The sequence below is a fragment of the Myotis daubentonii genome, chromosome 3 (assembly GCF_963259705.1).
Source record: "Myotis daubentonii chromosome 3, mMyoDau2.1, whole genome shotgun sequence".
NCBI classification, from domain to species: Eukaryota; Metazoa; Chordata; class Mammalia; order Chiroptera; family Vespertilionidae; genus Myotis; species Myotis daubentonii.
In genome coordinates, this window is record NC_081842.1 from 31752119 (window position 1) to 31770794 (window position 18676).

The 18676-nt window shown below is 41.9% G+C and overlaps 1 protein-coding gene across 1 annotated transcript in view; it reads right to left on the reverse strand.

Annotated features, from left to right (window-relative positions):
- Positions 1-18676, reverse strand: part of SLC7A14 (solute carrier family 7 member 14) — a 104428-nt gene that overhangs the window by 24837 nt on the left and 60915 nt on the right. The window contains exons 3-4 of the mRNA XM_059687017.1: positions 11244-11480; positions 8935-9152 (exon numbers count right to left, since the gene is read on the reverse strand). Of these exons, the coding sequence (XP_059543000.1) occupies positions 8935-9152; positions 11244-11480 (455 nt within the window). The remainder of the gene's footprint in view (positions 1-8934; positions 9153-11243; positions 11481-18676) is intronic.

The following is an 18676-nucleotide window of genomic DNA, read 5'->3' on the forward strand; positions in this document are numbered from 1 at the left end:
TTGCTGAGTGGCAGAGGGGGTAACATGGTAGGACTTGTGCTAAACACCTAAGTTCTGATCTCCTCTACTTTCTAGCTGTGTGACACTGGTCCATTCCCTCATGTGTAAAATGGAAATAAGAAGAATTATGCCCAAGTAAACACAAGTCATTCAACACATTCCAATAATTTTTAGAACTAAGTGGGGCTACAACCAAAAATCACTAAGTTGGCTATCCCCATGTCTTAGGAGAACTCATTACTCTCTCTGTGCTTTTATCCAGGGTTTCTCAACCACAAATAGGGGCTGTATGACTACCCCTAGGGGGAATTTGTAAATTTTGGGAGCTACTTGTAACTGTCACAGAGACATGGGGTAGGCACTTCTGGCATTTAGTGTAGTGGGCTCAGGTATCTGCACAAGAAATTGCCTTGCCCAACTCACCATTAGTGCTTCTGATAGATCATCTCTATGGTAACTTCTAGATCTGAAGTGATGTAAAAGACTTTCAGATCTTCAGATATTCTATTGTTTTCTGAAGACAGGTAGAGACAGTTTGATTTTTCTGCTTTTGGGGGGGGGGGGGCGCTTCAGTGACCTAATAGGGCTACAAGGCAGGAGAAGGTCTGAGGTAGTTGGCTGTGTAAAGCTGGGAAGGTGGTATCCAGTGACATCTACTGGATGTCTGTCTGTCAGGAGCATGCATGACTCCAGGGGTGGTTGGGACTTGATAAGTCAAGGGGTCTGTAGAAAATTTTCCCTTGAGGAGCAAGCTACTTTATTTAAAACTAGTGGCCTGGTGCCAAACCAGTCAGGGCTGTGCCTTTTTGAATGCTTGGGGATGTCCCTTTAGGGGAAGGTGAGAGAGATTTTTCTGACTTGTGTGTATGGGTTGAGGAGACTTGGCAGCATTTAAGCTCTAGACAGGGGATCCAGGAGTGAGGGTCTTTGCAGACTTGACCTTCTTTTTCTTTTCTGCTCATTCAGTTTCTAAATGATGATATTTTAAAACACAGGCCAAGCCCTGACCGGTTTGGCTCAATGAATAGAGCATCGGCCTGCGGACTCAAGGGTCCCAGGTTTGATTCCGGTCAAGGGCATGTACCTTGGTTGCAGGCACATACCCAGTAGGGAGTGTGCAGGAGGCAGCTGATCGATGTTTCTCTCTCTTCGATGTTTCTAACTCTCTATTCCTCTCCCTTCCTCTCTGTAAAAAATCAATAAAATATATTTAAAAAAATAAAAATAAAACACAGGCCAAGCAGACACCTGTCCCTAAATTTTTACTCTTACCTTTCCCACTGACTTCTCATAAGTAAAAAAACAACAACACAACAAATTAAATTCTAGAACTTGCAAGATCCATCTCAGTATTGAAGATCCATCTAGTATTAAATTCTAGAACTTGCAAGAGCCACCATTGCTCATCTGCAAAATGAGTTGGTCTCTTCTACAGTCTCTCTCACTAGAGTTCCAATGTTTCAGTTCCCTAACTGGGATTATCCTGGGGTCTGTGCAATCAGGGGGTCTGTGAGTTTGTTGATAAAGTATGACATCGTTATTTTCACCAACCTCTGATGGAATGTAAGCATTTCTTTCACGAAATGCTTAGCAAACATTTCTGTTTGTTCAGGAATGTAGGTGATAACTTTGTCACTGATAGCAATCATTTTTCTATCATATTAGGGTCATCATAGAGATCTTAGAATATCAGTTGTGCTCATTGCTACTTTCAAATTATGATAGATATATGTTTTAATATTTAATGTATTCATAAAGAAGCACATAGTTATTCTATCACAATTGAAAAATATTTTTATAACTGCATTTCAATATAATTGTTTCCTTCTGATTTCTTATATAATTAGGTTATTCATTTATAAACACAGTTCTCAGGTGAACTTACAGGCTTCACCAGACAGCCAAGGAATCCATCCCCCCTCCCCTCCCCCAAATCTAGGAATTCCTGGTCTAGTCCAATAACTCAAGTAGAAAGAACTTCTCAAACAAGCAGTTCTGTAGCCGGAGAGCTACTCTCTGGGCGAGAAGATAACTTCTAATTTCACTCCAGCAAAGTCCTTCATTTCAGGGCATGGGAAGTGTCTTTAGCCTTCACACAAGGAGAGAAAACAGACGTACACAGAGGGTCACGGCTTGGAAACGTGCTTGTTTTCACTTATCTAGAAAACGTTCCTGTTTGTTAAGGATGAACACACGCTGGGATCGCAGGCTCGCTAAGCTGCCCCAATCAAGAAAAGCTTTGCTTTAAACAGCTTCCCAAAGACAGGTCCTGCTTACTCTTCCTTTAGCACCCGCACACACACACACACACACACACACACACACACACACACACACACACTCACACCCCTCTTGTAAGTCGTACAGTGACCTGATGTGACAGTCAGTCTTGAAGGTGCATCTGTCCCACTTAGGATGTTTCAGGGCTACAGTTCTGTGCCTCTTTAGTGTGATCAGTTCTAAGTCTAATTGAAAGGTCGCAGATACTAGAAGAGCTCGCTGCGGAGGAAAGGAGTGTGGGAGAGTCCTAAACAAGAATTTTGGGGCTAATCTACCCTAGAAAAAAGTGAGAGGTCTGTAAACCACACCATGTGAGGGACACCTGGGGGTCTGGGGACATCTAACTTGAAGAAGAGAAGACTCAGTGGAAGTCAGAGAGGACACTTTCCAATTCTAAAGTTTGGACCATGCACTAGGAGGAGAGGTATATTATAGGCTCCAGGGGGAATCCCAGGGCCATGCACGTGGGCGGAATCAGCTTTAGTGACGAGTCCAGACTTTGTAGACGGTCAAACCTGGTTTTGCCACATACTGGGTTGGTGACCTAGAACAAGTTCCTAACCTCTTGGAGCCCAGTTTCTTTATCCCTTAAATGGAGAGAGTGATAGTACTTAGCTCATAGGGTTGTTACAAGGATTGAATGAGGTAATACAATAAATTGCAGCCCTAGAATATAGTAGTTGCTCAATAAATATTATCTCTTACCAGTAGTATTTTTATACCTTGTAAATTTTTCTAGGACAGATGAAACCGAGGGGCACACACAAATTCCTTGCCCTCCTCCTCATTTTTCTCCTTGTTCTCAACACATATTTATTAGCTGTTCCCATGTGCCATGCACTGTGCTTGGTGTGGAGACAGTACTGAGCAAAAAGTACTCTGAGTGTGACCTTGTGGTGCTTGGAGTCTTGAGGACACCACACAATCCCAAATGCAGCCTTGACTGAGGTAAACAAACTGAATAAGATGAGTAAATATCTATATTATTTTTAAAAACAGAAATGCTATTTTTCAAGTGAATGAAGGATAGGTGGCAATTGCTGATAATAATTAGATACCAGAAAGTTAACATAACCAAGTTAGGAAGAGAGAGAATAAGTTTGCAAAGAGAATGTCTGTTAGCCTGAATTTGCCTATGTATAACTAGAAAAAAAATGATGGTTGAAGAAAGACTGGAGAGATCAAAGGTAGGACATTGGGAGGTTCTACTGCATAAGGCAGGAAACATAATTTAACTTAGATGGTTCAAATGAAATTATTTCAATGAAGAGCTTATAGGAGCTAAGGCTGGGGAGGGAGTGAGGAGGACATACTCTGGCCTTGCTCTCCTCTCACCTTCCCATCTCATGATAATATCTCTCATTGGCTGAACCCAACCAGAAATAGCAAAGGGGTCTCCTGGAGCACAGAACAGAGCATGATGGGTAGAAAATGAACCTGGGGAGTGGAGGCAAAGGGAGAAAAGCCAGCCCACCTGCCAAGATCAAACAGACCCTGGCCTCACAAGTTGTAGATGAAATAAACAGATTATCAAGGGGAAGATAATGGGATTAACAAATAAGGTCTCCTTTTTACTTCAGTTAGTTTGAATGAGGTTATCTCCTTGCAAGCAAATGATCCCTGATTGGTAAATACAAAGGAGCCATGAAGTAAAATCGTGTATGGGTGTATCTCTACTCAAGTAACCACTAAAACTGCTTTCCGTTTTACTCTGGCCACCAGTATTTATGATTAGAATACCTTTCCATGCATGAAAATGTGTGTGGTACCTAAGGGTGAGCATCTGTGAATAAAACTGGTGGGTGAAGTGTATGTGTGTGTTACTGGTTTCATTGGTACTTTACCCTCACTTTCCTTTACTGTTTTACGTAAATAAAAAATAGTATTGACTTTTTAGTTTGATGACACAGCAGAAAATGTTTTCCAAAGTAAAGCTGATATAGCTGCCCCGTCAGGAGATCCAGATGGGTGTGTGCCTCTATAGACCTTTGTGTGGAAGCAGCTCCTGTCTCAGTTGCTGGAGGGCTGCTGCTTAATTAGCTGTCCAAGGCAATGCCATTAGTGGCCTGCAACTCAGTGTGTAGGGTCCCTAAAAACTGACCCCCCTGTGCCTTACTGATATTTGAGAGGCAGTAGGATGAGGCTGCCCTCCATATCATGCCTTGGCCATTCTGCCAGATGCCTAGGAGGTAATTAGGCACCTTTATAGAATTCACTCCCAAGGTAACAAGACGAAACTACAACTTTAATAACATTTTCTACCACGCTCATGCTCCAGCAGCCTGTTTGCAGTGACAGTGGAATGTACTACTAGTTTCCAGCAAATGGATTCAAATGTGGAGGACATGGAAAAGAACTGTTCCTTTGGAGGCTGTCAGCATTCCCCACAAATATTCGCTATGAGCCATTTTCCTGGGAGCTATTTGTGCTTGTAGGGCGTCTTATTTGGTTAAAGAAAAACCATAAGATAGCATCAAGAACAAATAACACATCCAACAATGTTCAGGGGCTGAGGATTTGCAGATGGAAGCAGGGGTTCAGCTGAGGGCCAGCAGTTACTTGATATTGGGGGGAAAATGTTTGTTGTTCTTAAGCTCTTCAAGACCAAAGAAGCATTTGACCCAGAACCTGTAAGTGAGTAACCCATTCCTTAAGCTATTTTCTTTGGAAGGAAGTAGTTGTAGCAGGGAAAGAGCAGGCCTATGAGGGGTCCCTGGCCAGAGGACAGATTGCTCATTAACCCTTTCAAAGTACTTGAGAATTGTGTTACAAGTCATAGATTGGTATCCTTATGAACCATCCTCTACGTAGTGGTTTCCTCCATCCCATCCTACCTAAATAGAGGAAGAATAGAATAGATTGGAACTCTGAACTAATCCCCTTGTAGGTCAGGTTTTCCCTAGGGAGTAAAGAAATTCATGGAGCGGCCAAGTAGGCAACTCATTTTGTTGACAATTGCTAGATAACAGAGTAGGGAGTGTGTTTATTAATGTGGTGGATGAAATGCTCATGAGAAGGCTGGGACCTTAAAAAATAGGACCTATATTCAAAGTGGCCTTGCTGGACTGGAAAAGTGACCTGAAACCAAACTTGAGAAAGAACAGGCCCAGGCCAGTTCGCCAGGGAGGAAATTCACTCTGCAGAAATCCAAGGCCAGGCAGATAGCAGAGAAGATGAGTCAGCAACATCTTCACACTGGTATGTCCTTTGTGCTCAGATGGTGCTTTAAATCACAGCCATTAGGGCACATATTTGGATTTCCTGCAGGGAAAAGGGATTTGCAGTGAAAAATCCAAAATCCCAGCTGAACTTTTTTGCTGGCCAACGGCAAGCCTACTCAAGGTGGTAGGTTTGGGTTGGAGGTCAGTGGCCAAAGGTGAAAAAAAGAAAAGAAAAGACAAAGACAATTGGTCCCATGTGTTCACTACCAGGGTGTAACACAGTATATAAGTAAGTGCTTTGGCTCCTCCAGGACTGGGACCACATTTCAACTCTTTTATGATTAAGATCTGTGGTCTAAGCTTTAGTTATTTTGGTATAAAAGTGGAGATCATTGTATTTATTTTGCAAGGCTGTTGTGAAGATTAAAGGAAAACTGTATATGGAAGAGTTTGTCATAAAGAAAATGTTGTGTTGGGAATGGAATCTTTCCTTGATTTTTATGGCTGATTTCTGATCTTCATTTCTTGCTATAAAAGTTGGTGAGAACCGGGGATATGCAAATGGGGAACCTTTGAAGCTGGCTTACTGAGCTCCTTCCTTGATGAGTCAGGCTCCTGACTGAGGAAGGATGTAGAGCCCCAAAGAAGGGAAGAGGACACCCCCAAAGAGAATAAAGACCCCAGGATGAAGCACAAGAAGAAACACTAACAGACTCATCTTCTTCAGCATGGGCAAAGGGTATTTACTCTTTCCAGTTTTCACATGGGGCCTAGACTACAGTGTGTGCCATTCAAGAAAGCTACTAGGAAGATTTTTAAAAATATATATTTTTATTGACATCAGAGAGGAAGGGAGAAAGAGAGAGAGAGAGAAACATCAATGATGAGAAAGAATCATTGATCGGCTACCTCCTGCATGCCCCACATTAGGGATCGAGCCTGCAACCCAGGCATGTGCCCTTGGCGGGAATCTAACCTGGGACCCTTCAGTTCATAGGCCGAGGTTCTAACCACTGAGCAAAATCGGCTAGAGCGCTACTAGGAAGATTTTGAAAACTTAACATAATCCAAGTAATTTTAAAAAGCTTTTGAATTTCTCTGACATGATAGCTTGGTAAACAATGCACATTTGGCCTGGGCTGGTTTAATTATACTCCCCTTTGAAGATAAGGGCGAGACTAGGCCATCTCTGAAGGCTCTTCCCAGGTCCAAGACTCTTACGATTTGGGGAAAGCTTAAAGGAAATAAAAATATAACCCGTCAGATTAATTATCTTACTTAAGAAGACTCAGAAGGGAGGGTCATCATGCACAGGGCATTGGTGTAGTAAAGGGTTTTGGAGCCACCCAGACCTGGGCAGGAATTTCAGTCCTGGTACTGACTAGCTCAGTGACCTCAGGTAAGTAAACCCAGCCTCTCTGAGCCTTGGATCCTCCATCTGTGACTTGGGGACAGCAGCACCTGCATTGAAGTTTTGTTGTCAGAATGAGATAATATTCATGGAGAACAATGCACAATTCAAAGAGCACTTAGCAGGTAGTGGATACATTCCAGCTCCTCCCTCCTGTTATTGTCACTATTGCTAACTGCACATAAAAACACCCAAGGTTTTATTCTCTTTTGCAAACATTTGGTACAATTAGTCTTCCCACTTGATAGTTGAGAAAATCTGAAAGCACAGAAGTTAGCTGTTGGCCAAAGTCTTACAGTAAGCCCAGGACCCAACAATTTCTCACATTGTTAAGAAAATGGTGAGAACATTTTTTGTGCTATGATGAAAATGCAGTTGAGTTTCTGAAAAACACTTTTCTTTGTCACTCTTATATTTTTTCTCTCTCCCCTGTTTGATAGGAAAGAAACAATTTGTATCATAAGCGAATATAGGTTTAGGGATCCAGAATAGGGTCAACAGTGTTTCTTTGTCTCTTCTGGTTTTAACCAGTTTCAGGATTTATTCATTTTAAAGAGGTGGAATAAACTTTGTGGTTCTGTGGAATTCTTACAGATAAGCAGAAGACTAGAAATCTTGGCTGAAATTGCTTCCTTGCTTATTTCTCTGCATTGAACAGCATGGCATGGTTCAAAATAACAGAAGTTATTTTGAGTGTTCTACAAGAGAGATTTCTGGTCCCTGAACATCTTGGAAGAAAACAGTCTAAGAAAAAGCTACAAAAGCAAAGTTGGTGAAATCCTGGACTTGCTTCTGCCACCATCTTAGGCAGGTTTGCCTCTCTCGGCCTCAGTTTCGCTACCTGTTAAATGGGGGAAAAGGACCTGATGGCTGAAAGACTCCTTTCAGCTCAAAATTCTCTGATTTATGCTCAACTATTAAAAAAAGAGAGAACGGGCTGGTGAATTTTACCAATTAATCCATAAAGTAAACATTTTTTAGTTATCCTAGAGAAAAAGTCCAGGTGCGACTTAGAACTCCTTGTCACAGGGGTGAGATCTGAACACATCCTTTTGGTCCAGCCTACTGTCTTGCCAGCCCCCAGACCACACCAGGTGAATGTCTCTGTGTGAACCGTGCAGTGGAATGGAATTTATAAACTGTACCATAGGCCCACTCAACCGCCCTCAGACCCCAGAGGACTAACCACTCTGGGTCAAATGTGGGGATTAGATTTAAAAACGGTTTGTTCCTGTCCTGACTAGTGTGGCTCAGTTGGTTGAATCATCGTCTGAGGGGTTGAGGGTTTGATTCCTGATCAGGGCACATACGCAGGTTGTGGGTTCAATCCCTGGTTGGGGCATGTGCGGGAGGCGACCGATCGATATTTCTGTCTCACAACTATGTTTCTCTCTTTCTCTCTCCCTCCCTCTCCCTCTCCTTCCTCTCTTTCTAAAATCAATAAAATAAATGTCCTTGGGTGAGGATTAAAAAAGGAAAAAGATAAGAAAAGAAAAAAAAAAAAGAACAACAACAAAAAACTGTTTGTTCCCTAGCTCCATACTCAAGAAACACTAATCTCTTCCCCACCCATCCCTCTCCTGGCCTTTGTTACTGCCTTGTTTATTGATGGACTGTCTGTCATCTGAATAAACTATAGAGAGATTCTACAGGTTTTGGAGTCAGGCAGTCCTGGCTTTGGGTCCTTTGTGGTTACCTACACTGTATGCTTAATAGCAAGTCATTTGGCCTCTCTGAGTGTGAGTTTTTTCACCTGAAAGACCAGAATGTAAATATTTCCTTGCATAGTTATTAGGAAGATTAAATAAAATATTACATGCAAAGCACTTAGTATTAGGTATATTGCAAGGGACCAACACAACAAATCTATTAATTATCTATAAAATTGGATTTTAATAAATGTTTATGAAACAAAATAAAATGAGAGCTACTTCTTCAGAACATTCCAGTGAAAGGTGATGAAGAGGGTGGTGTGAAGATTATGAGACACAGCGGCATTTTCCCGAAAATATGTCTTAGACTCATCACGGGGTGGAAGGCAGAGCATGGGAGAAGTACCTAGGGATTTAGGAATGAACTCACCCCTGACCAGCCGTGGGGCAAGAACTGGCCCTCAGCCCAGTACTTCCCATTGACGAAGAAGAGGCCTGCGATCATGATGAACACCCACACGGCCAGGTTCAGCACGTTGAGCACGTTGTTGAAGCCCACAGAGTTCTTCACCCCCAGCGAGACGATGATGGTGACGATGACCGCGATCACCAGAGCCAGAAGGTCTGGGTAGGACTCTTCACCTTTCCCTAGAGGGGAAAGACATGAGTTAATATTGTCCAGTGGGGAAAAAGGCCATGCAAACTCCCAGCCCCTCCCCAGGGCATCTGCACTCAGCTCTGAGAGGGCTGGTCAGATTGTCACAGAGGGAGAAGAAATGCCGTGTGTGTGTGTGTGTGTGTGTGTGTGTGTGTGTACGTGTGTGTGTGTACACACGCACATGTGTGTGACTACACTGCAGTCTACAAGTGTTTATTTGCAAATGGGAAGGTTTTGGTATATAGACAAAATAACATGATATCCTCGATCCAAAATTGGGATACATGATATGACAGTTACAAGAGTCCTATGGAATCATGGCCCAGAACATTTGAAGTTAGGACTATCCTGGGATATTTGGGATGTATACATAGGCCTAACATGTTACTTGAAAATTATTTTATCTTCATTTTTGTTCACTTTATAGTCCATGAATTTTGCTTTCCATTCCAGCAATTTTTTTTATCATTAGAAAAATTTAAAATGTGTGTCTTTGAAAACTATTGGAAGAAAGGTGTTCTTTCCATTTATGTGTAAGTGGCTGCAGAGAAAATGACCGGTGGACAGCCTTCAAGGTCTTGTCCATTGGCAAGTGGACTCCTGCCCTCTATGGAGTGGAAAAGGCACTGCCTTAGCAATCAGGCTCCTGAATTTCAGCTGCACTTTTGCCTGTAACTGGAGAGGTCAAGTTAAATTAAATTGCTATTAAGTACACAGTGTAAGTAAGCACCCAGGACCCAAAGCCAGGACTGACTGACTCTGGGCAAGTGCCTCACTTCTCTGGACCTCACCTGTGAAGTTAAAGGGTTGGACTCCCTGATGTTGGAGGACCCTTGTAGACTTAAAATTCTATGGAATTAGTGTGCTGAGGAGATGTGGTCTTCATACATTTTTATCTTCTCATGGTATCTGGATACTTAGCATTTTTGTCACTTTTTCTCAGATAGAGACACCAAAGTTAAAGGACTTGTACACAGCCTCATAATCAGTCCCTCAAAGTTTTGGGGTAGAACCCCAAAGTTTCCACCACTAATGTTTAGCCTCCCATGAATGTGAAAGCATAAAGTCAGACATCAGGATGGAAAGTGGGAGGCAAGTGATAGACAGAGCCTGAAGTCTCAAGGTATTTGCTCCGTGAGCTTCTCATCATTTAGTATTCACTCCGTTCCATTGCCATCCTTGACCTCTGCTAGACTGAAGCCATTTTGTTTCATTTTAGAAATATATTAATTTTTTACTCATTTAAATATTAATACATGCTTATTTATGAAAAATTTAAAAATCTTCTGAGGAAGCCAATGGAGAAGTTTCTTACAGTTCTTCTTATATGATTTGTATTATTGTTATGTATTTATTAACATGATACATGTATGATTTGCATCCTTTGTCACATGCCATTACATTAAAAACATTCCATGTTATTACAACATTTTTCCTAGTCATTCTTTTATTTTCTAGCTACATAGTATGTTTCCATGATTTACTTAGCCATTTGCTCCACTGTAGAATATTTAGGCTGTTTCTAATTAATTTTGTTATTATAAATAAGGCTGTGGCCGAAACCGGTTTGGCTCAGTGGATAGAGTGTCGGCCTGCGGACTGAAAGGTCCCACCCAGGTTTGATTCCGGTCAAGGGCATGTACCTGGGTTGCGGGCATATCCCCAGGGGGAGATGTGCAGGAGGCAGCTGATCGATGTTTCTCTCTCATCGATGTTTCTGACTCTCTATCTCTCTCCCTTCCTCTCTGTAAAAAATCAATAAAATATCTTAAAATAAATAAATAAATAAATAAGGCTGTGATGAACATCTTTCTGTAGAAAGCTTTATGGAAATTAGACTGATTTCCTTAGGATAGATTCGCAGGAAAAGAATTATTTTGCAAAAACAACAACAACAACAACAACAACAACAACAACAACAACACACCAACACACACACACACACACACACACACACTAAAGCAAACAAACTCATATTTAAGGCTATTGATACATTTTACCAGGTTGCGTCCTGAAAGGAGAACCCATTTATTTGGCTCAGAAAGTTTGCATGTTGGGGTGAGAGGGTGTGGTGGTCTTACCCAGGCCATTGAGGGTCCCCACGCTGTTCACCATCCAGCGGCTGAACGTGTGGTTTGCCAGCGAGTCAAACATGCTGCTCAGGGCGCTGGCACCGGCTGCAGTGCCAATCAGGTATTCCAGGATCAGGTTCCAGCCGATGAAAAATGCCACAAACTCCCCCACAGTGACATAGCTGTAGGTGTAGGCCGACCCCGTGGTCTTCGGGACACGGACTCCGAACTCTGCATAGCAAACACCTGCATGGGACAAAACACACCGGTGGTGGACTATAGGAGGTGAGCAAACCTCTTGATGGCTAAGGATGTTGGGTAGAAAATACCGGGAATCTCTGGGATTGAAGAACACATACACAGAACTTTATGTATGTGAACCAATTCAAAGCCAGTAATGTTTCCCAACCTCGCTTCTGAAAACCATTTTAACCTGAACGCCTGGAAGGCAATCAGAACTAATTCTAAGGAACTATTAGAAACTGATCTTCATCTGGAATATTCCCCGCTTGTTTTAAGGGCCTCTGTCACTGTCCTTAGGTGTCAGATATCCGGAGTGAATATGGACCTAACTCATTATGACCCTACAGCTGTTGGCACCAGGGTTAGATTTTGTGTAAAATTCTTGTTTCATTTTTATGTCTTGCAGAAGATGCATCTCATTGGAGAGTGATACTTTGAGTGATTTGTGAACATCTTGTACTATATCTAGGGGATTGATAAAAAATTCAAATGCAAATAAGTGACTAGTTATTAACAAGGAAATTGACCACATGCAAAAGATAATTTAATGAACAGTTTTAGAGTGCCTACTATGTGCCTGTTGGGCTGCTGGCAATAAAAAATTACACACAGGTGAGACAAGGTATTACCCTCAAGGGGAGATGTACCAGAAAATCCTGGTAGGTTGGATAAGCTCAGTGATATGGAAACACACAGGAATGAGAGCAAAGATCAGAGACATCTACATTAGCTGGTTTTGAGAAATATGGAGGAGTTAATTGGACAAAGGTGTTATATGAGGTAAAAACATGGCAGAGAGAGATAGTTTGAAGTATTTGGGTAGAGGGGAACGTGCAGGCAGGCGGCTGGGAGGGTCAGGGCCCACTCCACCAGAATCATCTATGGAATCATAATTTCAGGAGATGGGGACCAGGAACCTGTATTTTAACCAGCTCCCCACTTATTTTTTTTAAGAAATTTTTTAAAATTTATTTCAGAGAGGAAGAGGGAGGGAGAGAGAGATAGAAATATCAATGATGAGACAGAATCATTGATTGGCTGCCTCCTGCATGCCCCCCACAGGGCATAGAGCCTGCAACCCGGGCATGTGCCATGACCAGGAATTGAAGTGTGACTTCCTGGATCATAGATCGACGCTCAACCACTGAGCCATGTTGGCTGGGCACTCCCCACCTATTTTTGAAAAACGTTGGTACATTGCCCCATTCTTTGTTTAATGGAATTAGAGATCAAATCAGAAGGAGGCTGGGGATACACCAGACTTTTGGGAGGTGGGAGAGTTTCCTACACTGTGCAGGATGTGGGGCCAGTGGCTGAGGTGCCAAGTTGGAGGACAGATGTAGGACAGCTTGGAGGAGACACAGCAGGAATGGGATGAGGAGGATGTCAGAGGGAACGCCAAGTAAACTTCACCTCCAGTCCCAATTTGTTAAGGGCCAACCCTGAAGCTCTCTCATCACAAATCAGGGAACACGAGTTCACTCTTTTGTGAACAAAGAGAGCAGTTTTCTTTTCCTTTGGAAGGGCAGATAAATCAATGCAGAGAAGCAAAAACAAATGTCAGAAGCAATGACACACTGAATGATGACATGTGATGTAATGTCGCTTTTCCTTCCTCTCAGTGATGTCAGTTGTCGGCGTGTCCATATGGAAGGAGCCCTGGATCAGAAGGGCTGCGCTGTTGTCTACCTCGAACCTGTTCCACCTTTTGCTTTCAGTTTCCTTCTTTGTAAAACAAAGGAATGGGACTGGGATGCTCTCTGAAGGGTCTCCCTTCTCCGTTACTCTAGGATTGAATTTTTGCTGCAAAATATATTGAGCATAACCTAACTTTTCTTTTATGTCAGTTACTATGTTGTTCTGTATTATGGAGATGCTCTCAGGGCTAGCAAAGCCATCTGTGCCTACATTAAATGGCTGAGGCTGCTATTTACTTTGAGTTCCTGAGTCAGCCCCCTCCCTCACTTTGTAAAAGCAGTTTTCCATCTCTTTCCTGGACGGTCAGTTATTTCTCTCTGTGGCTGTCACAGGGCTCACCCTGAGCAGTCAAACCTCCTCCTTTCTAAATTGCTGCTTCTAACACCCAATGTTTGAATTGTTGGAGGGAGTCTAAAATTAAGAGGATGTGGTCTTGGAAAGAAGACCTGAGGAACTCTTCCATGAGGAAATTGTAGGGTGTATAAGCACCAAGTATGAGGACCTGATGAGACTTTCTCGCTCGAAGGACTTTTGTGTTTTCTCCTGAAGAGAGCTGAGTTGACACATTACCAAGTAGGCTGTCCTTTAGTGCAGCTTGAGGAAGTACTAGGAAGCAAGTAACTGCTCCTCTTTGGTGTAGGATCCACATTTATATGCTATGAATGTCTTCTCTCCACCTATTTTTACCTCCTTATAATATATAAGGCTTATAAACTGTTGTTGTTGTTTTTTTTCTCCAAGCAATACTTTTGAAACAGGCTCAGTTTGAAAATGTAATTTGGGGATCCAGTATTGTGCAATCTAACAGTTTCTACTTAATATCTGATCTGCCAAGTCAAATTTTAAAACACTCAGTTCATCATCAGAACCGAATAGCCAAGACTTCACTAGGTCTTAGGAAGGGACCTAAGTCCCTTGCTGTCCTACGTCAGGCTGTGCACAGTGCAGGAGCATATGGAATCTTAGCCATTCATTTCCCAAGCTACTGCTTGGATTCTGGTGACTGGAGGTTGGGGAGAATGGCGAGAAAATCAATTAGCCACTAACCGTGTAAGACAATTTCTGCTCTCAGAAATCGTACCTTTGAACACATTGTAAGGGAATTGATAATATTTTTAACCTTTCTCATTTATGTGCATGCAGGAATCCAGGCTTATAGCGGGCAGTAGAGAGTATCACAGCTGGTACTGAAACTCAGGGGTGAGAAGTGAGTGATTTCACCCCAAATATCCTGTTAAAACTGGAAAATTTTGTGTCATTTATCTATTTTCAAGTACCTGGTGTGAAAAGAGACAAACTCAAGAGTATCTTTCTACTCAATAAGAAAATTTTAAAAAGTGCTGAAGGGTAATCTTGGTTTTCTATCCTAATAACTGAGTGTCCAAGAGCAAGTCACTTATCTCACATGGGTAAAAATGAGGGGGTAGTTAGAGAAGATTTAAGGTAGCTTTTAGTTCTATCATTCTTTGGTTTCACAGCTGGAATCTGGGTCATTGGGGAAACTCTGTAGAAAATTCTTCAAACCAATGGTCCTCAGCAAAGTTTACTGCCTCCTCGGGTTTGAATTCTGGAAATCTGTAGGAGTGTCTGTGGTTCTCATGATAATTGTGGGCACAAGCTGCATTAGATGGTCAGAGGACTGGGCTGTTAGAGATTGTGCCACATGTGGGACTGTCCCCAGAATGAAGCATGGTCCCGTGTCTCACATGACTTCTGAAGAAGCCAATGGGCAATCATGCAAGTAAAAACCTGTTTATTATTTCTAAATCTGCCTCCATTTTGCATATTAACACAAAGCATTTTTCCACGGCTTTATCAACAGTGAGTTTTCCAGGACTACAACAATGGGGTAAATAGAGGGACAGTTGTAATTTGTTTTGTTTGGAATTTACCAAGAGTTGGCCATCATTCTGGAAAAATTACATCATCCACAGCAACATGACTCATGGTCTTTGAACACCACATAGCACATCTATGTGAGTATACATCTGTAGCAGTTGCATTTGTAGTGGTTCTATAGACGATGGCAAACATCTGATCACTTCATTATGTCTCCTAACATTATCTCTCCCAGATTCACCCATTAAAATAAATATTTTTTATTAGAAATTACTTTTCTTACATTTATATTTCATACTCAGGGCACATTATTTTTTAAATTAAGTGTATAGGAAGGTAACATTATCCCGAGTTTGTATTTCACAAGCATAAAGGAAGCATTGCAAAGTATTTATTGCCTAAAGTTGATTTGGTGTACTGGGTGGAGAATCACTATTTTAAAGGGAAGATAGATTTATAAATAATATTTATTCAATTTAGTAATGTGTTTAAAAATAATTCTTCCCCCAGAGTTACCTTTCTAATCATATTTGCCAGTGCTATTGTCAAAGTGCATTCCTTGGCTGCCCATCAAGTGATTGGAGAGGGAGAGGCATATTGATTCCAAAAGTATAATCATGTAGCTGGAGAAAATCAATATAGAGTACTATGTTGAGGTCCAGATAGCCATCAATGAGAGACTGCATGCTGCAGACCACATGATGGATGGTTCCCATTAGAGCTGTTCAGAGATAGCAAGTCTAGGTTCTTGAGAAATATGAAGGCTCCATTTCAGCAGGACTAGAGGAAATGAGTGATTTCTCATAGCCTGCAACTGATATTCTTTTCCATTACCCATTCTTTAAGTATATTGCAACTGTATCCCTGTTTTCATCTTGTCATATCCCTTATGTTTTGTTTTATTTCTATACCTGGGACTACTTTTTAAAAATTAAATTGACACATTCCCAGCTAAAAAGCACTTAAATTTACACATTGAAAAGAAGATTGGGACAAGATACCAGGAGATTCCATATTTGAAATATTCTCTGTCAATCCTCTCTTGTGTACCCCAAATGATGTATGACTTGGGGTTCAGAAAACTTTAGTACCTTTTAACATGAATTCTTTCCAACTTAGAGAGTCCATGGTTCTATCATATGCAGGCATACTAGGTCAGCCTGAGGTTAGATCCCCCCAGAGAGCCTACTAACACTGTTGAACTTTCCAACTGTGCCTGAGACCATGCCACACTATCGTAAAATATTACTATATGCTCCCCCTCTTCTAATTTCATGTCTTCACTCACAGCTTACCCTGGCTCTCTAATACTCTCTTAGAACCAGAAGGCCAATATTCTCCAATTTAAGAGGGTGGAAAGGAGAAAGACCCAGCTGAGAGTAGGCAAACGGTTGAGAAGTGTTTCTTGACTCAAGAAATGTATTTCCTTCCACATTCCACTGAAGAAAGCCAATAGATAAATAAGTACTTTAAAAAAGTATTCTTTCACCTAGAAAGATTATATCTAGTCGTTAGTCACACTCAAATGCTAATTTCTCTACTCCAATAAAGAGGTTTTCCCATTAACTTGTAGTTTAATTTATGGACCAATTCCCTAACCTATTTATCGTTTAACTTACTAATTTCCTAAGGAACTTCTGACTTCCTAATTTCCTTCCTTTATGTGACACACATTGTTAAGTGCCTACTAAATTGACCACTGAAGTGAATACCAGAGACACAACAATAAGTAAGCAGATCTCCTAACTGTGAAGTACCTACCTTTCAATCAGGAAAGAGTTTAATAAACAGATGATTCCACATGGCCAGTTTTAATACTATAGAGTATTTATGAGGTGCTCTTGGAGTTCTATGGGTCAGCTCAGTTCTTGGGGGCACGCGTCTTTGGTTTATGGGGGAGCGGAGAAGGAGGAGGAAGGCTATTGATCTGTATCTTAAGGGTGAGCTGGGCTTTGCCAGGCAGAAAAACATGGGAAAGGGTGGTTACAAGCACATGAAAAGCATAGCTGACATGGCACACCAAGGATATTTTAGGAACTGAGGAAGATGAGTCTCCAGAGGTGGACTGGGAGCAAGTGATTGAGAGGGCGGGACCTTTTTAATAGATTGGGGGAATCTAGCTGAAAAAGACTGGACAGTGTATCTTCTTCCATAGTTTTAAAGCTTTGTCTTGATTATTAAACCCTCTTTTCACACAAAGTCTTATTTGAGAGCCGGATACATAAATAAGTTAAAGGCAGGGTGGTATGTTTGAAGAGGGACAGGAGACCTGAGGCCGGCTTGCCCAGGATTTCTCTCATCCCACACCTCCCTCAAGCCCCGACAGTCCTCTGTGGATGCACAGGCCTGTACTGAGCATGGCATGGGTACCCGTGTCAACTGCTCATTGGGTTTGTTCTCTTACTTCATAGATGATGCCACAGACTCAAGTTGCATATTCAATGAAATACAGAGCGGGGGCTGGATCAGAGGTCTCCTGATATCCAGGTCTAGGAGCTTTAAATTCATTCATTTATCCAAGAAATTTATAAGGCACCATCTCCATGATCTGTGTTAGTTTTACAGGGTTCAAAGTTGAACAGAAAGTCTTTTATCCCTTTTTTGTACGTGTGTCTTATAGTCTAGGGGAGAAGACAGACCAGAAAACCAACACTTATAATAAAACAAGAAAGGAGATGTTGGTTGTAGGGAGTGGGAGGGAAATGCATGAACTACTTTAAGAAAAACTGAGTTTTGAAGTAAGGTCTTTGGATCACCAGAAGGGCTGCTCAAAGGGAAAGAGGTTATCAGGAGATACAAGGGGGAGTGGAGGGAGCTGTCCAAGAAAACAATTTGCCATCCCTGCAATTTCATTAAGGCCTCTAGGATCAGCAACGTCTTGAGTGCTGCTCAGAGTTCAATATCAGAGGGTCTTGCTTTGTGTGATGGGCAAAGTTGCAGGTACCAGGCCTGTTAAGTTGTGTCGAACATATTATAACTGCAATACTTCATACAGGGTAGATAGGTAGGAAGGTAGGGGTGGGCTGATCTGGCAAATGGATGATTCCTCATTCCTGAAGGCAGTTTCTCCTGAATGTCAATCATGCGTCATCTCCCAGACACAGGATGGAATCAGCTGATGGACTACACCCATGCAACTTACCACTTAGGCCCAAACATGTCTTTAAACAAGTCCTCACCAAACATAGCATTTTACTGAGATGGTGATTACCCATTTCCTTCTCATTTTCTTAAAACATCTTAGTTCCATTTATAAATTCACAACAGGGCTAAGACACGTCATATACATTGCTATGGTTGCTAGTACTGCTTAAATGTAGATTGGGAGTAGGGTAGAAGGAGAAATCCTAGGACCTCAGAGAGAAATCGAGAGTGAATTCTCTTGGAAATGTTTGTTTTCTCTGTGACACTGAATTCCAGATGGTGTATGATGAGTGTCCCCATCATTGCTGACCCCCTTGAGAAGCAGGTTGCTAGATTCTGAGAATCATCTATTCAGCCCCCTTTCATGCGCTGTGGGACCTTATGATCTACACCGATGTCCTCTTCCCAGTGTTCTTGATAAGCCAAGAAAATTGTGTGTTTCTTTTTCAGGGAGTAATCCATCAGGCGTGCTCTCCCTCCCATCTCCCTGCTACTGTCTCTTCTCCCTACGCAACCTG